At 46.4% G+C, this 14,920-nt stretch overlaps 1 protein-coding gene across 5 annotated transcripts in view; it reads left to right on the plus strand.

Moving 5' to 3' along the window:
• RCC2 (regulator of chromosome condensation 2) overlaps nucleotides 1-14,920 on the plus strand; it is a 34,254-nt gene that overhangs the window by 13,108 nt on the left and 6,226 nt on the right. For all 5 annotated transcript variants that reach the window (XM_083512686.1, XM_083512687.1, XM_083512683.1 and 2 more), the window contains exons 3-10: nucleotides 1,030-1,123; nucleotides 6,765-6,908; nucleotides 8,650-8,781; nucleotides 10,016-10,104; nucleotides 11,097-11,211; nucleotides 11,355-11,521; nucleotides 12,621-12,801; nucleotides 13,980-14,085. In XM_083512686.1, coding sequence (XP_083368812.1) covers nucleotides 1,030-1,123; nucleotides 6,765-6,908; nucleotides 8,650-8,781; nucleotides 10,016-10,104; nucleotides 11,097-11,211; nucleotides 11,355-11,521; nucleotides 12,621-12,801; nucleotides 13,980-14,085 — 1,028 coding nt within the window. The remainder of the gene's footprint in view (nucleotides 1-1,029; nucleotides 1,124-6,764; nucleotides 6,909-8,649; nucleotides 8,782-10,015; nucleotides 10,105-11,096; nucleotides 11,212-11,354; nucleotides 11,522-12,620; nucleotides 12,802-13,979; nucleotides 14,086-14,920) is intronic.

A 14,920-nucleotide genomic window follows, 5' to 3' on the forward strand; every position in this document is an offset into this window, starting at 1 on the left:
ACGAGGCGTTCGTCTTGCGGGGTACCACTGTATGCTATGTCAGTGGTCACCAACGTCCGGCCCGGGGGCTGGATAAGGCCTGAGACCCTCGTTTATCTGGCCCACGGCAACCCCTGTTGCCACCGCCTGCTCTTACCGGTGCCACGCGGGGGTCGGAGGAGCACCGGAAATAGCTTGTGCACATGTGCAGGAGCCTCCTACGCGTGTGCATATGCTATTTCCAGTGCGCCTCCGACCCAGAAGTGTTCTGGAAATAGCGTGTGCGCATGCGTACGGGTGCACGCTTCCTCGCCCTCTGCGCAGTCGTCACTGGAGACACTGGCCCAAGGCGAGAAAAGCTTGCTGACCCCTGTGCTATATGGTAATTGATGGGACCTAATAGGTATCTCAAGGCATTTGCATATGTAGCCATGCAACCAGTCCATGCAGAATGTAGGCACCCTATACAGTGGTACCTCGGATTACATACGCTTCGGGTTACATACGCTTCAGGTTACACACTCTGCTAACCTAGAAATAGTGCTTCAGGTTAAGAACTTTGCTTCAGGATAAGAACAGAAATCGGGCTCCAGCGGCGGCGGCGCAGCAGGAGGCCCCATTAGCTAAAGTGGTGCTTCAGGTTAAGAACAGTTTCAGGTTAAGTACGGACCTCGGGAACGAATTAAGTACTTAACCTGAGGTACCACTGTATATAGAAATGAGCAAACCGATGATATTTAAGGGAGCAGGCTAGCAGGCGGGGCCCATTACATCATAGGGGCCTACACAAAACAAACACTGTTGCTGTATGTAGGTTTTATTTTATTTGTTTTTTATCTTATATTTTGGAAATGTACATCCAGTGTTTTTTTTTCCCTTTAAATTTTTTGGGGGCCCCCAAGAGAGAGGGGCCCTAAGTTTTAGCTTATACAGTGGACCCTCCGGATATGAACTTAATTCGTCCTGGGGGTCCGTACTTACCTTGGCGGATTTCAAATGCTGGATCTGATTCTTTCTCTTTTTCTCGCTCACCTTCTCTACCCCTCATAGAAGCTTGAAGGATCCAAGTTCAAAGGGCAGCTTCTGATATTTGGAGCCACCAACTGGGACTTGATTGGCCGTAAGGAAGTGCCTAAGCAGCAAGGTAGGTAGAATGCTACTTTTCCAGATTACAGTGGAACCTCTACTCACGTACAGAATCCGTTCCGGGGGTCCGTTCGTGAGTCAATCTGGGTCTCTGGGATAAGCGCTGTTCTGTGCATGTGCAGCGGCAGAAGCCACTTCTGCGCCTGCGCAATCGCGGCAAACCTGGTATTTACTTCCGGATTTGCCGCAGTCGCGAGTTGGATTGTTTGCAAGTGGGGTGGTGGTGAGTCGAGGCTCTACTGTATTTTTAAGGTGGAAAGTTGGGCCTGTGCAATGTTGCTCAAGTTTGTTTTGTTTTGTTTTGTTTTTGAAAATAATTTTTATTTGGTTTTACAAGTGTAGCGTTATAACAATACCAATAAATAACAACATTTAGAGCTTTCTCTGAATCTCAAGACTTCCCTCTATCCCCTCCTATTGTCAACGTTTTCACCTGCATATTATTTCATGGTCAATACAGTGGTACCTCCGGTTATTAACTTAATTCGTTCCAGAGGTCCATTCTTAAGCCGAAACCATTTTTAACATGAGGCGCGCTTTTGCTAATGGCCCCTGCCGCTAGCATCCAGGGGCAAAGTTCGCAACCAGTAGCATCTACTTCCGGGTTAGCGGGGCTCATAACCCAAAGCGTTCGTAAGGAGGGCAGTACGTAACACGAGGTTCCACTGTATTTTAAATCTGTCCATACTGTCCATAATACTTATTACATTTCAAGTGTTATTAGAATTCTGCTGATGTTTTCATCTGCTTTCTGTGGTCTCCTAAATAAACAAGTTTGTTTTAAGCGTGCCTTCTCCATTCCACGGAATTGGGGTACAATTCACACCAGCCCCTTAGGCCTGCATTCAGCATGGTCGTGGGCCTAAGGCTGTTCAAGTGCACACTTCAGAAGGCCAAGGGTGCCCCTGAGCATGTGCAGATCTCAGCTTGTCACACTGCCCATTAACCACAATCTAGGGCAGCCTTCTGAAAACTGGCACCCTCCAGGTGATTTGGGAACTGTAGTTTCCTCTTCACAGAGCTGTCACTCCCAGCACCTTCAACACGCTGCAGTTCCCAGGAAGTCGCATGTGCATCGGATAGGCTTTAAATGTGGAGTGTGGGTCTGCCCTACAACTCCCAGCATTGGCTGAGATCCCTGCAAGGGGTTGGACCACATGACCCTTAGGATCTCTTCCAAGGCTGCGATTCTATTCCTTACTACTGGCTATTGCCCTCCGGGGCTGGTAGGAATTGTAGTTTTGTCTGCAGAGCCCCAGACTGGACAAGGCTGATCTAAACACGTTTTACAGTGGTGCCTCGCAAAACGGAAAACTCGCTAGACGAAAGAGTTTTCCGTTTTGGAGGTGCTTCGCAAAACGAATCTCCTATGGGCTTGCTTCGCAAGACGACAATGTCTTGCGAGTTCCTGCTGGTTTTTTTCCCCTCCCCCCCTTTTTCTGAGCCGCTAAGCCGCTTATCAGCTGATCCGATCAGCAGATAAGCCGCTAATAGCGCTAAGCTGCTTATCAGCTGATCCGATCAGCAGATAAGCCGCTAAAAGCTGCTAATAGCGCTAAGCCGCTTATCAGCTGATCCGATCAGCAGATAAACCGCCAAAAGCCGCTAATAGCGCTAATCCGCTAATCCTTCAATGGGCTTGCTTCGCAAGACGAAAAAACCCGCTAGGCGGAGAGAATCACAGAACGGATTCTTTTCGTCTTGCGAGGCACCGCTGTATAAGCATTGTTGTCGCAACATGTATTTTCAGGGCTAGGCTGCTCCTGAAATTATTTTCTCGTGGAGCCTCTGTTGCTGAATGGTTGTGTTTTAGCGGGTGGGGTTTCTCTGCCCTATTATTTATCTCTTTTGTTATGGTGCTGTATTTCTTTCCATTTCTGTTACCATCAGCTGCTCTTCCATCAAGGCTCTTAGGCCTCATGACAATAGGAAAAACTGGTTTTTGATTTGGGTTGGGTTTTCTTCTTCTTTTGAGATGAAAAATATTTAATCATCCGGCACGTTCGTAACTTGACTATTGCTCGATCCTTCTTGGCTAAGGGGAGTTGTGTGAGCACAAGAAAGATGAAGAATGTGATAAAAGGGTACCAATATATTTATATATAAAATCTGTAACTCCTGTACTCAGAGACCTGCACTGAAGGCCTCTACTGATGTCTAAGCCACTGAGCCTTTTGGGCTTGCCCATCGCAAGGTTGGCGGTTCAAATCCCTGTGATGGGGTGAGCTCCCGTTGCTCTGTCCCTGCTTCTGCCAACCTAGCAGTTTGAAAGCACGGCAGTGCAAGTAGATAAATAGGTACCACTGCGGCAGGAAGGTAAACGGCGTTTCTGTGTGCTCTGGCATTCGTCACGGTGTGCCGTTGTGCCAGAAGCAGTTTAGTCCTGCGGGCCACATGACTCGGAAAGCTGTCTGTGGACATACACCGGCTCCCTCAGCCTGAAAGCGAGATGAGTGCCGCACCCCATAGTTGCCTTAGACTGGACCTAACCATCCAGGGGTCCTTTAACTTTCACCTTTTTACTATAGGTCTGTTCAGCTGAAGGCCTCTACTGATGTTGCTAGGTTTAAAGGTAAAGGGACCCCTGACCATTAGGTCCAGTCACGGACGACTCTGGGGTTGCGGCGCTCATCTTGCTTTATTGGCCGAGGGAGCTGACATACAGCTTCCGGGTCATGTGGCCAGCATGACTAAGCCCCTTCTGGCGAACCAGAGCAGCGCACGAAGCCATGCTAAATAGATGGAACTCTCTCATATCCAGGGGTAATCTACCTGCAAATTCTGGTCCCTGGGATTCTGAAGCGGGGAGATCATTGCTGTTGCTCTCAGGTCCCACTTGCAAGCTTCCCATAATAAGCATCTAGATTTGCAACTGTTAGAACAGGATGCTGTCCGATGGGGGATCTGCTCACTGGCTCATTAAGGCTCGCATTTTAAGCTGCTGGTATGTATCAAAATGCAGATTGAGTGGTGGGAGGGGGGGTGGACAGCGTTGCCACCCTGCAGATTTTCCTTATCTCTGGAGCTGACATCTGCCTCCCAGCTCAGACTGTGGTCTCTTTGTTTGGCGTCTGGCTTAAAAGACATCTGAGCTCAGGCTGTGATCTCCAGGAAGACAAAAGGTTTGGGGGTGGGTGAGAGATAGAGAGAAAGAAAGAGGCAGAAGGGTTGCAAAATGTAGACAGGGCAACGGAGCGCATGTTGCGATTGCAGAAGGGCCCGAGGGTCTACCCCTGGCAATTTCCTGTTAGACAAAGAAGTGTGGGAAACAGAGGTCGGACAGACAGAATGACATACCTAGGAAAGATGCTACCAGCTGCAGCAAATGATGCTGGACCTATGAATCATTTGGCCCGGTCTGGTGGGAGGCAACGCTTTCCCTCTGACTTGGAAGGCAGGTGTAAATGCATGGCATTTGCATCCCAGCGGAGAAAATTGTGGATTTGCATCTGGAGGGTGTTCTTAGCCGTAGAAATGGAACAGCCATCGCTGTAAGGAATGGTTGCAACAGTTGGGACTTTTTAGTTTAGTGCAAAAGGGGGGCAGGATCAGCTAGACCTGTCTTTTATTTTTTGTCTGTGTGTAGATTTATTGCGGGTGGCGCTGTGGGTTAAACCACAGAGCCTAGGATTTGTCGATCAGAAGGTCAGCGGTTCAAATCCCCGCAACGGTGTGAGCTCCCGTTGCTCGGTCCCTGCTCCTGCCAGCCTAGCAGTTCAAAAGCACAGCAAATTAGCAAGTAGATCAATAGGTCCCACTCCGGCGGGAAGGTAAACGGCGTTTCCTGTGCTGCTCTGGTTCGCCAGAAGCGGCTTTGTCATGCTGGCCACATGACCCAGAAGCTGCCTGCGGACAAACGGCGGCTCCCTTGGCCAATAAAGCGAGATGAGCGCCGCAACCCCAGAGTCTGTCACGACTGGACCTAATGGTCAGGGGTCCCTTTACCTAGATTTATTGAGTTTCTTTTTTAAAAAAAGTTTTTCAGTTAATCTAGAGAGTCAGTGTGATGCAGTGGTTGGAGTGTCAATACTAGGACCAATACAGTGGTACCTCGGGTTACATACACTTCAGATTACAGACTCCACTAACCCAGAAATAGTACCTCGGGTTAAGAACTTTGCTTCAGGATGAGAACAGAAATCGTGCTCTGGCGGTGCGGCAGCAGCAGGAGGCCCCATTAGCTAAAGTGGTGCTTCAGGTTAAGAACAGTTTCAAGTTAAGAACGGACCTCCGGAACGAATTAAGTACGTAACCAGAGGTACCACTGTATTGGGAAAGGCCAGGGTTAAAATCTCCCCACCCTGCTAAAAAGTAAACTGGGTGAAATTTGGGGCCGCTCACTGCCTCTCAGCCTAAGCTACTTCACAGGGTTATTGTGAGGATTCAGTGAGGAGGAGGAGAACCTTGAATTCCTTGGAGAAGAAAAATGTAGGATATTAATGCGATGGATTTAAATTCGTATTATTTATTTCACAAAATGTACATGCTGCCTGGTTGTGAATAACAAAAAATAATAATCAAAGTTTGCAAAAAGAATAAAATGACGATTTGATCGGGGGAGGAAAAAAGCCCAGTTAAAAACAACTGTTTAAAACAGGGGTAGCAAACCTTTTCGGCAGGGGGCTGGTCCACTGTCCCTCAGACCTTGTGGGGGGCCAGGCTATGTTTTGAAGAAAAAAATGAACAAATTCCTATGCCCCACAAATAACCCAGAGATGCATTTTAAATAAAAGGGCACATTCTACTCATGTAAAGACATGCTGGTTCCTGGACAGTCCACAGGCCGGATTCTGGGCCTTAGTTTGCCAGCCGTGGAATATGCAGAAATGGCAAAACTTACCGGAAGAATAAGAAACTGTTTATAAAAGAATGGAAATGGTTTATTGAATCTTTACAGATATATTGTAAACAGATAAGAACATTGGCAGGATTATTGTAATAACCTGCAGTTTTATAAGAGTATATACTTACAGTAGATGAATAAATGAGCTAAGTTAATTTGGATATGCAGACGATACTAACAATAAATTTAAGGAACTGCAGAAAGAGGGGGAAGGAAGTCAAGTTTTGAAATGTTAAAACGATTGTAAAATCAGTGAAATGTATAAACTTGAAAAGCAAAATTAAAATTTCAAAAGACAAATGTTGAATGGGTGTTAGGTAGCATTTGTAGCCGGTTCCATTTCCACAGATCAAAGAGGTCAAGTGGGCATTTATGGGGCAAGGCGATCTCACAGGTTAACTGTTCTCCAAGTAATTAAGGGTTTTATATCCCAAGACTGGTGCAGGTCTCTGAGCCAGATGTGGTATATCCCTCAAAATCCCTTGCGTTTTTCGTAATAGATTCGGTTCGGTTTTGCTGCCTTCGTTAGTAGCTTTGAGTCATTTTTCTGATTAAGGTGACAGCATTATAATAGCAGATAAGAACTGTTTGTTGTTATTATTATTGGTCATTATTGTGGGTTGCCTGGTGGAAAATTTGTGCCATTGGAAATCTGCTTTTTGCACGTAGAGGAGGGGGAAAGTCGGGGACGCCAGCCCTTGACAGGACTGCCTCAGCCCACCACCTGTGTTTATTATTATTATTATTATTATTATTATTATTATTATTATTAAGCCATTACTGCCTTTCCTTGCAGCCGCCTACAGGAACCTGGGCCAGAACTTATGGGGGCCCCACAGGTATGGCTCCCTCTCGGGGGTCCAAGTCCGGACGGTGGTCTCAGGGCCTTGCGCCGCTCACAGCCTGCTCATCACCACCGAGGGGAAACTTTGGAGCTGGGGTGAGTGTATTGAATCTCCAGCAGGGTTTGCATTTGCTAGTTTGCACCAGGGTGGGTTTGATTTAAATCAAATCGGCTTAAATCATGATTTAAATCACTGGTCAGTAAGGCTTGATTTAAATCATTTTTTTTACAGAAAGACTGATTCTTGCTGGTATCATCTTCATATTTACAACCAGATAAAGGTTTCATTTTTGGAATAATAAATTGTCAGAATAGTTTAAAGTTATATCAAGAATTACTGATTTGGTTATACTATTAGAAATAACATAGACCGATATTTATGAAATGATTGTGAGGTTTAATAAGTTAACTGTTTTTGTTTGGACAACTTTTCTGCTGTACTTCATTGGAAGGAGAAAAATAATCATTTCCTTAATAACAGTTTAAACAATTTATTTAACTAAAACAATAACGTTGTAGCATATATATCCATGTTTGTTAACTGATGTGGTTAAATGATTATTATTTTTAAACAAAAACATAGACTGAGTTTTAGCACACATGAAAAACTTACAACAAATCCTTATTTCCTGATGAATAGCCTTTGGACTATAATGTAACTCTAATAGAAAACTATCTTTAGAAAGATTTTTCCTCCAAAAGCATTTTATTTTAAAAATCCAATTTAAATTTTTGAAAATCAGATTTAAATTTTAAAAATCCAGTTTTTTTATTATCATTTTTTAAAAAATCACTGATTTTTGTCCACCCTGGTTTGCACTAGGCTCAGTGCAGCAGTGGTTTGAAAAATGCACATTCGTAAGTCTCCCGAGCTTTCTGCATTTGTATATGTCCTTTGGAGCTAAAACTGGTTGGAGAAAACCCTGCTTGTTGCAAGGGAAGGTTGCTCAGTGGTTAGAGTGGCTGCTTGGCATGCTGAAGGACTCAGGTGCAGACCCCAGAAGCATCACCAGGTAGCATTGGGAAAGACCTTCCCTCCGCTCAATCTGAACTCCTGGAGGGATACTGCTGCCGGTCAGTGTAGACAACACTAACCCTAGATGAGGCTTTATTCTTTGCAGGCAGAAAGTGCCATGTGATTGCACCTTCTGGGGAAGGAATGACAAAAATAGATAATAAAACAAAAGACCTCCCCACCCCCATCTGAACTCCTGGAGGGATGCTGCTGCCGGTCAGTGTAGACAATACTAACCCTAGATGAGGCTTTATTCTTCGCATGCAGAAGGTGCCATGTGATTGCACCTTCAGGGGAAGGAATGACAAAAACAGATAGTAAACAAAACAAGTAAACACCATACAATAGATTATAAATAATAATACCTCCCTGACTTCTGGAAAGAGAAGGGATGTATACATAAATAAAATTAAAAGTAATACATTTTTGTACAGGTGTTATTATGTTCATTTATTGCATATTTTTGCGAAATCAACCCAGTGGCATCTCCAGGGCTAGAATCTTCCTTTATTTTTCATGGGATCCAGCAGCTCTGCGACACAGCGTCTGCTTTGCGTGCTGAGAGTTCAAGGTTCAAATCCCAGCATCTCCAGGGAAAAGTGGGAAAGAGCCCCTTCCGAAATCCTGGAGAGCTGCTGCCAGTCAGTGTGGGCAGTGCTGAGCTAGATGGAGGGCACAGTACCGATTTTGAGAGAACGCAAAATTCACCGCTTGCTGGGCTCCCGATTCTGCAATAGCTACTGCTGCTTTTTAAAAGCAAGTTGCACACCTGTAATCTGGGCTTCGCAGTCACTGTGTATGTGTGTATGCCTAACTCTCTAGGACGTAATGACAAAGGGCAGCTGGGCCACGGAGACACCAAGCGCGTGGATGCCCCAAAGGCCATCGAAGTGCTCTCCAGCGAAACCGTCGTCTCGGCAGCCTGCGGCCGCAACCACACGCTAGCCCTGACAGGTAGGAGAGGCTCTGTCCAATCTGTGTGTCCGTGCGTGCTTTTGCCTTCCACCGTGCCCTGCTATTGGCTGAGCTGCTCTGATGTCACGGAATGCTCCCCAGGCATGCTCAGAGGGAAAGCAGCCAGGAGGAGAACATTACGGTGGGGAAACAGCTGTTCCGACGAGAGGCACAGAGTTGGGTTCGGGAGAGGGAAGTCTTGGACGGGGCCTAGGAATCAGAGGTGCCGTCGGCAGGTGTGAAATCCGTAGCTCAGTGGCAGAACACCTGCTTGGCATGCAGAACGTCTGTGGTTCAATCCCCAGGGGTGTCTCCTGGTAGGGCTCTCGCCCGAATCCTTGGGGAGCTGCTGCCAGTCAGTGTAGGAGGCGCTGAGCGCAGTGCACCCAATGTTCTGAATTGGTATAAGGCAGTTTCCTATCTTCTTGTGCTGCTTTGTTCAGAACGATGAGGACTGGAAACTTGCTGTGTTGTCAAGGAAAGGACCATGGTTTGCAAGGGGTGTTGGGGAGAGCATGTCCTTTGCATCCAGAACGTTCCAGGTTCAATCCAGGCAGCAGAGCTGGGAAACTCACCTGTCTGATGATCCCAGGAGAGTCGCAGCTGCCGGTCAGAGTCGCCAATCCTGAGGTCGGCTGACCCATGTTCTGACATAGGCAGTTTTCCTTTGCTGCTGTTTTGAAAGGGCCACAGAGTCAAAAGCAGTGGGTGTTTAAGGAGATAACAGAAATCACTGGATTAAAGCTGACTGAAAGTCCATTATTATCAATTTACGATGGGGTGGGAGGTTCGCAGGCTGTGAAGCAGCTCAGCTCACAAATTTATTGACAGCTGCACGAATTATGATAGCTAGGAAATGGAAGGGGCAAGCAGAATGGAAGAATGGTATAAAGAGGTGTGGGGTATAGCGATTAAGGATGAATTAACATGTGCTATTAAGGCAAGACGGGGAATCCGCAGGAGAAATGATTTCGAGGAGATATGGAAGGTGTTTGTAGAATTTGTATTGTTAAAAACGGAAAGGGGTCAAACCATCGCAAGAGGTGTTGAGATTTCGGGAGGTTGGATAGTTAAAGTGGAATGGTCTCGGGGGTGAGGTGCACATTTTTATTCTTATTTATTTATGATTTTTATTTTGTCAAAGCAAGCAGTGGGGCGAGGGAGGGCTTTGGCTGTGGGTCTCTGTAGCATGGTGTGAAAGCGGAAAGTTGTTTGTCCAACCTTTCTGTTTCAGAGAGCGGTTCTGTATTTGCCTTTGGAGAGAACAAGATGGGTCAATTGGGCCTGGGCAATCAGACCGACGCCGTTCCCAGCCCCACACAGGTAGGCAGAGGGACTGCATCCTTATTGTTTATTTATTATTATTTATTGAATTTATATACCACCCTATACCCAGAGGTCTCAGGGCAGTTCACAGAAAAGATCACAGTGTATAAAATCAAAATAGGAACAATAACCCAATAACATTCCCCCAAAAAGAGCCACATTCTAAAAGGGTGTTGGATGTCAATAAGATCAGCCTGGTGCCTAAAGGTGTATAATGAAGTCGCCAGGCGAGTTTCCCCGGGGGGAGCATTCCACAGACAGGGAGCCACTGCAGAGAAGGCCCTGTTCTTGTGTTGCCACCCTCTGGACCTCTCGAGGAGGAGGCACACGAAAGTGGACCTCTGAAGATGATCTCAGGGTCTGAGTAGGTTCATATGGAAAGAGGGAGTCCTTGGGCTTTTGCGGTCCTGAGCCATTTAAGGCTTTATAGGTCAAAACCAGCACTTTGAATTAGGCCCAGAAACTAATTGGTAGCCAGTGCAGTCAGACCAGGATCAGTGTACAGTGGTACCTCAGGTTACGAACTTAATTTATTCTGGAGGTCCGTTCTTAACCTGAAACACCACTTTAGCTAATGGGGTCGCCGCGTCGCTGCTGCGTGATTTCTGTTCTCATCCTGAAGCAAAGTTCTTAACCCGAGGTACTATTTCTGGGTTAGCGGCGTCTGTAACCTGAGGTACCACTGTATGACTGTAAAATTTTAATCTGAAAAACCAATTTTTTTTTAAAAAAAGTTTTTAATGCAAAATGAACAATGAGCTAGAAACCGCGTTGAAGCACATGTCAACATTGAACAGGTGGATTTCTTACAAATGTGGAATTATTGCTGTGGCACCTTTAATAGTGCCAGTTCCACCGATCAGAGCGACAGACATACAGTTTGTGCGGACCTAGTGAATTGCGAGACTAGGCGTGTGACCCTTTGGAGAGGTTTTGTGAGGGTCGGCGTGTCTTTCAGCCTTTTCTAACCTCTCCCCCTTTTTTTCTAGATCATGTACAACGGGCAGCCGATTACAAAGGTGGCGTGTGGGGCCGAGTTCAGCATGGCAATGGACTGCAAAGGGAACTTGTATTCGTTTGGGTGCCCGGAATATGGACAGCTGGGTACACTGTTAATTTCCTCCGCGTTTTGGTGGCATAAGGGGGGGGGGGCCGGGAGAGGGGAGCCTTCCCCTTCCTTGTTGTATCCGTTCCATTGGTTCCCTTACACTCTCTCTCTCTCTCTCTCTGCCCCACCCCCCAAATAGGGCACAATTCCGACGGGAAGTTCATCGCCCGAGCCCAGAGGATAGAGTACGACTGCGAGCTGGTTCCCCGCCGCGTCGCCATCTTCATCGAGAAGACGAAAGATGGCCAGATCCTGCCGGTGCCAAACGTTGTGGTGAGGGATGTTGCTTGTGGGGCAAATCATACGGTAAGACTTGATCGTCCTCTGCTGCCTGTATTGACCGTTGCGGCCAATGAGAGTTGTCGTCCTAAGCGCTTGGGAGTCCGGAAAACTGCATTGGGTGCAAACAGGGTGGATTCGATTTTAAATCAAATCGATTTAAGTCACTAGTCAGTAAGACTTGATTCAAATCATTTTTTTACAGACTCGTTCTTGCTGGTATCATCTTAATATTTACAACCAGAGGGAAGTTTCATTTTGGGAATAATAAATTTTCAGAGTACAGTGCTGTCAAAATAACAATCCTTTATACAACAGCTGCAGTATTAATGACTTCCATTTGTATCGACACATTAAATGATTTATAAACTTACAGGTGAAGCATTCAAACTATATCCTTGTTCTTCCTGTGTGTGGCAATTATTCTGTCTGTGATGTTCCTTCCTGTCCTTGTAAAATATTATATCTATCTTTTCCCGGTTGTTGCTGTTCTCCGTCATGCCTTGGGCGGAGCTGATATCCCGTTGTTGTTTCAGAAATATCTCCATTGCTCCATTCCGTGCTTCATTCATTGCTTTGCAACTTCAACAGCAGCTGCAAAAATCACCCTGTCCCGATAAATACCGTATTTTTTGCACCATAACACTCACTTTTTTCCTCCTAGAAAGTAAAGGAAAATGTCTGTGCGTGTTATGGAGCGAATGCCTGCGGGTGGCGGGGGGGATCTGCTGCAGTCGTGAGCAGAGGATCCATGGTTCCCCTTCCTTTCCTCCTCCATGGTTACAAAGCATGGATCCGCATGGATCCTCAGGATTTTTGCATTGGGCTACTCCAAACTCACTGTCAGATCACATGTCTGTGCCCACAGCATGAACCACAAAAATCATATATCCACTATTTCGTTTAGAATATTTTTTTTCTTGTTTTCCTCCTCTAAAAACTACGTGCGTGTTATGGTCTGGTGCGTGTTATAGAGTGAAAAATACGGTACCCTGTTTTTGCCATTTTTCTCCCAGCCTAGGAAAGAAGGCTGATCTGTCGAGCTTCAAATAACTCATTAATGAACCTTATCAACTTCCTTGGCAAGCTTGCAGGTTCCTTACCCTTACCCGCTTTCTTCCTCCAGCTCGTCTTGGACTCTCAGAAACGCGTCTTCTCCTGGGGTTTCGGGGGCTACGGCCGCCTGGGCCATGCTGAGCAGAGGGATGAAATGGTGCCCCGGCTGGTGAAGCTTTTCGACTTCCCCGGCCGCGGGGCGGCGCAGATCTACGCAGGCTACACCTGCTCCTTCGCCATTAGCGAAACAGGTAAGCCACAGGCCTTGTCAGATTTCAGGCTGCAAAGCCCATCTGCAGACACCGCCTTCCTAAGAGGGCATTGCACAACTAGAGGGCCACCACCAAGAAGGCCCCGTCATTAGACGTATGCACACTATTTGCAAAAAAAAGAAAAGAAAAGATTATTGCACAGCTTTTGCTGGAGATGTGTGTTGGTTTAAGACTGCCAGGGAGACCCAACTATATTATTATTATTATTATTATTATTATTATTTATTTATTGTTTATACCCCGCCCATCTGGCTGAGTTTCCCCAGCCATTCTGGGTGGCTTCCAATCGAGTGTTAAAAACAATACAGCATTAAATATTAAAACTTCCCTAAACAGGGCTGCCTTCAGATGTCTTTTAAAGTTAAGATGGCTGCTTATTTCCTTCACATCTGAAGGGAGGGTGTTCCACAGGGCGGGCACCACAACCGAGAAGGCCCTCTGTCTGGTTCCCTGTAACCTCACTTCTCGCAATGAGGGAACCGCCAGAAGGCCCTCGGCGCTGGATCTCAGTGTCCGGGCTGAACGATGGGGGTAGAGATGCTCCTTCGGGTATACAGGGCTGAGGCCGTTTAGGGCTTTCAGGGTCAGCACCAACACTTTGAATTGTGCTCAGAAACGTACTGGGAGCCAATGCAGATCTCTCAGGACTGGTGTTATGTGGTCTCGGCAGCCACTCCCAGTCACCAGGCTAGCTGCCACATTCTGGATTAATTGCAGTTTCTGGGTCACCTTCAAAGGTAGACCCACAAAGAGCGCATTGCAGTAGTCCAATGTGCCATGTATATTAACCGTAAGACTCAATAACCCCCTCTTAGAATCATACAGTTGGAATAGACCACAAGGGCCATCAAGTCCAACCCCCTGCCAAGCAGGAAACACCATCAGAGCACTCCTGACATACGGTTGTCAAGCCTCTGCTTAAAGACCTCCAAAGAAGGAGACTCCACCACACTCCTTGGCAGCAAATTCCACTGGCAAACAGCTCTTACTGTCAGGAAGTTCTTCCTAATGTTTAGGTGGAATCTTTTTTCTTGTAGTTTGGATCCATTGCTCCGTGTCCGCTTCTCTGGAGCAGCAGAAAACAACCTTTCTCCCTCCTCTATGTGACATCCTTTTATATATTTGAACATGGCTATCGCTTGTTCCCCTTTCTACAGGAGGCCTGTTTTTCTGGGGAGCCACAAACACCTCCCGGGAGTCCACAATGTACCCCAAAACTGTGCAGGATCTATGCGGCTGGAAAATCCGCAGTCTGGCTTGTGGGTAAGAAGTTGTGATTTTATACGAGAGAGAGAAAAGTTGCCTTTAAAAAACAACAACAAGAAGCTGTCTCACCCAGAGTCAACCTTGCTTTCCCCCCACCCCCACCCCCACCCCCAGACGCCAGGGTTTTCTAACAGGACTGACCATCTGTGTTCCCCGTGCAACGAAATTCTCTTCAGGGCTTGAAACTTGAGAAGTTTCACTTTGACTGCAATAGCTTAAGTGCCCTCAAGCCCCCTCCTTTTCTCCATTTATAAATTTGCTCCCTCTCTTCTTCTGTTGATATGCGCAAAGGGGCATAGAGGTGCCTTTCTAATGGCCTCTAATGGAAGCTATTACAAAGAGCAATCTCCTTTTGCATACTGATATATTATTATTTTGAGCTGATGGCTGAATCTGTTTGGGGTTCAGTCACCTTCTCTCTTTCTTTTTGCTAATTGTCACTTTCAAGAGAGTGGTTTTCTCTTCTGACAGGGCTTGAGGGAGCCTCTAAAATCTGCTTCTGTTATTTTTGGTCTGAACATCCCCCTGCTAATGAGCTTAACCTCCTGCAGACAGTGGTGTACTTGGAAAACGAAGGAAGGACTGGCATCTCAGCCATTTAGCAACTGGAAGATTATCGGGAAATGAGAGGCTTGCTTCTAAGCAAGCAAGCACTGAGGGGCAGTTTGTAAGGGGGCAGATGTCCATCTAGAAAAAAGTTGTTTCCATCTGCTTTAAAGGGATCTATATCGTGCCTCTTGCTGAATTGCAACCAAGGTGGTTTTATATAAAATGGTGCGCCGCTATGGGATAGGCCTCAGGCCCAAACCTCCACTCAAACCCCATGGAATCA

This window comes from Podarcis liolepis (genome assembly GCF_965112155.1).
Source record: "Podarcis liolepis genome assembly, chromosome: 7".
NCBI classification, from domain to species: Eukaryota; Metazoa; Chordata; class Lepidosauria; order Squamata; family Lacertidae; genus Podarcis; species Podarcis liolepis.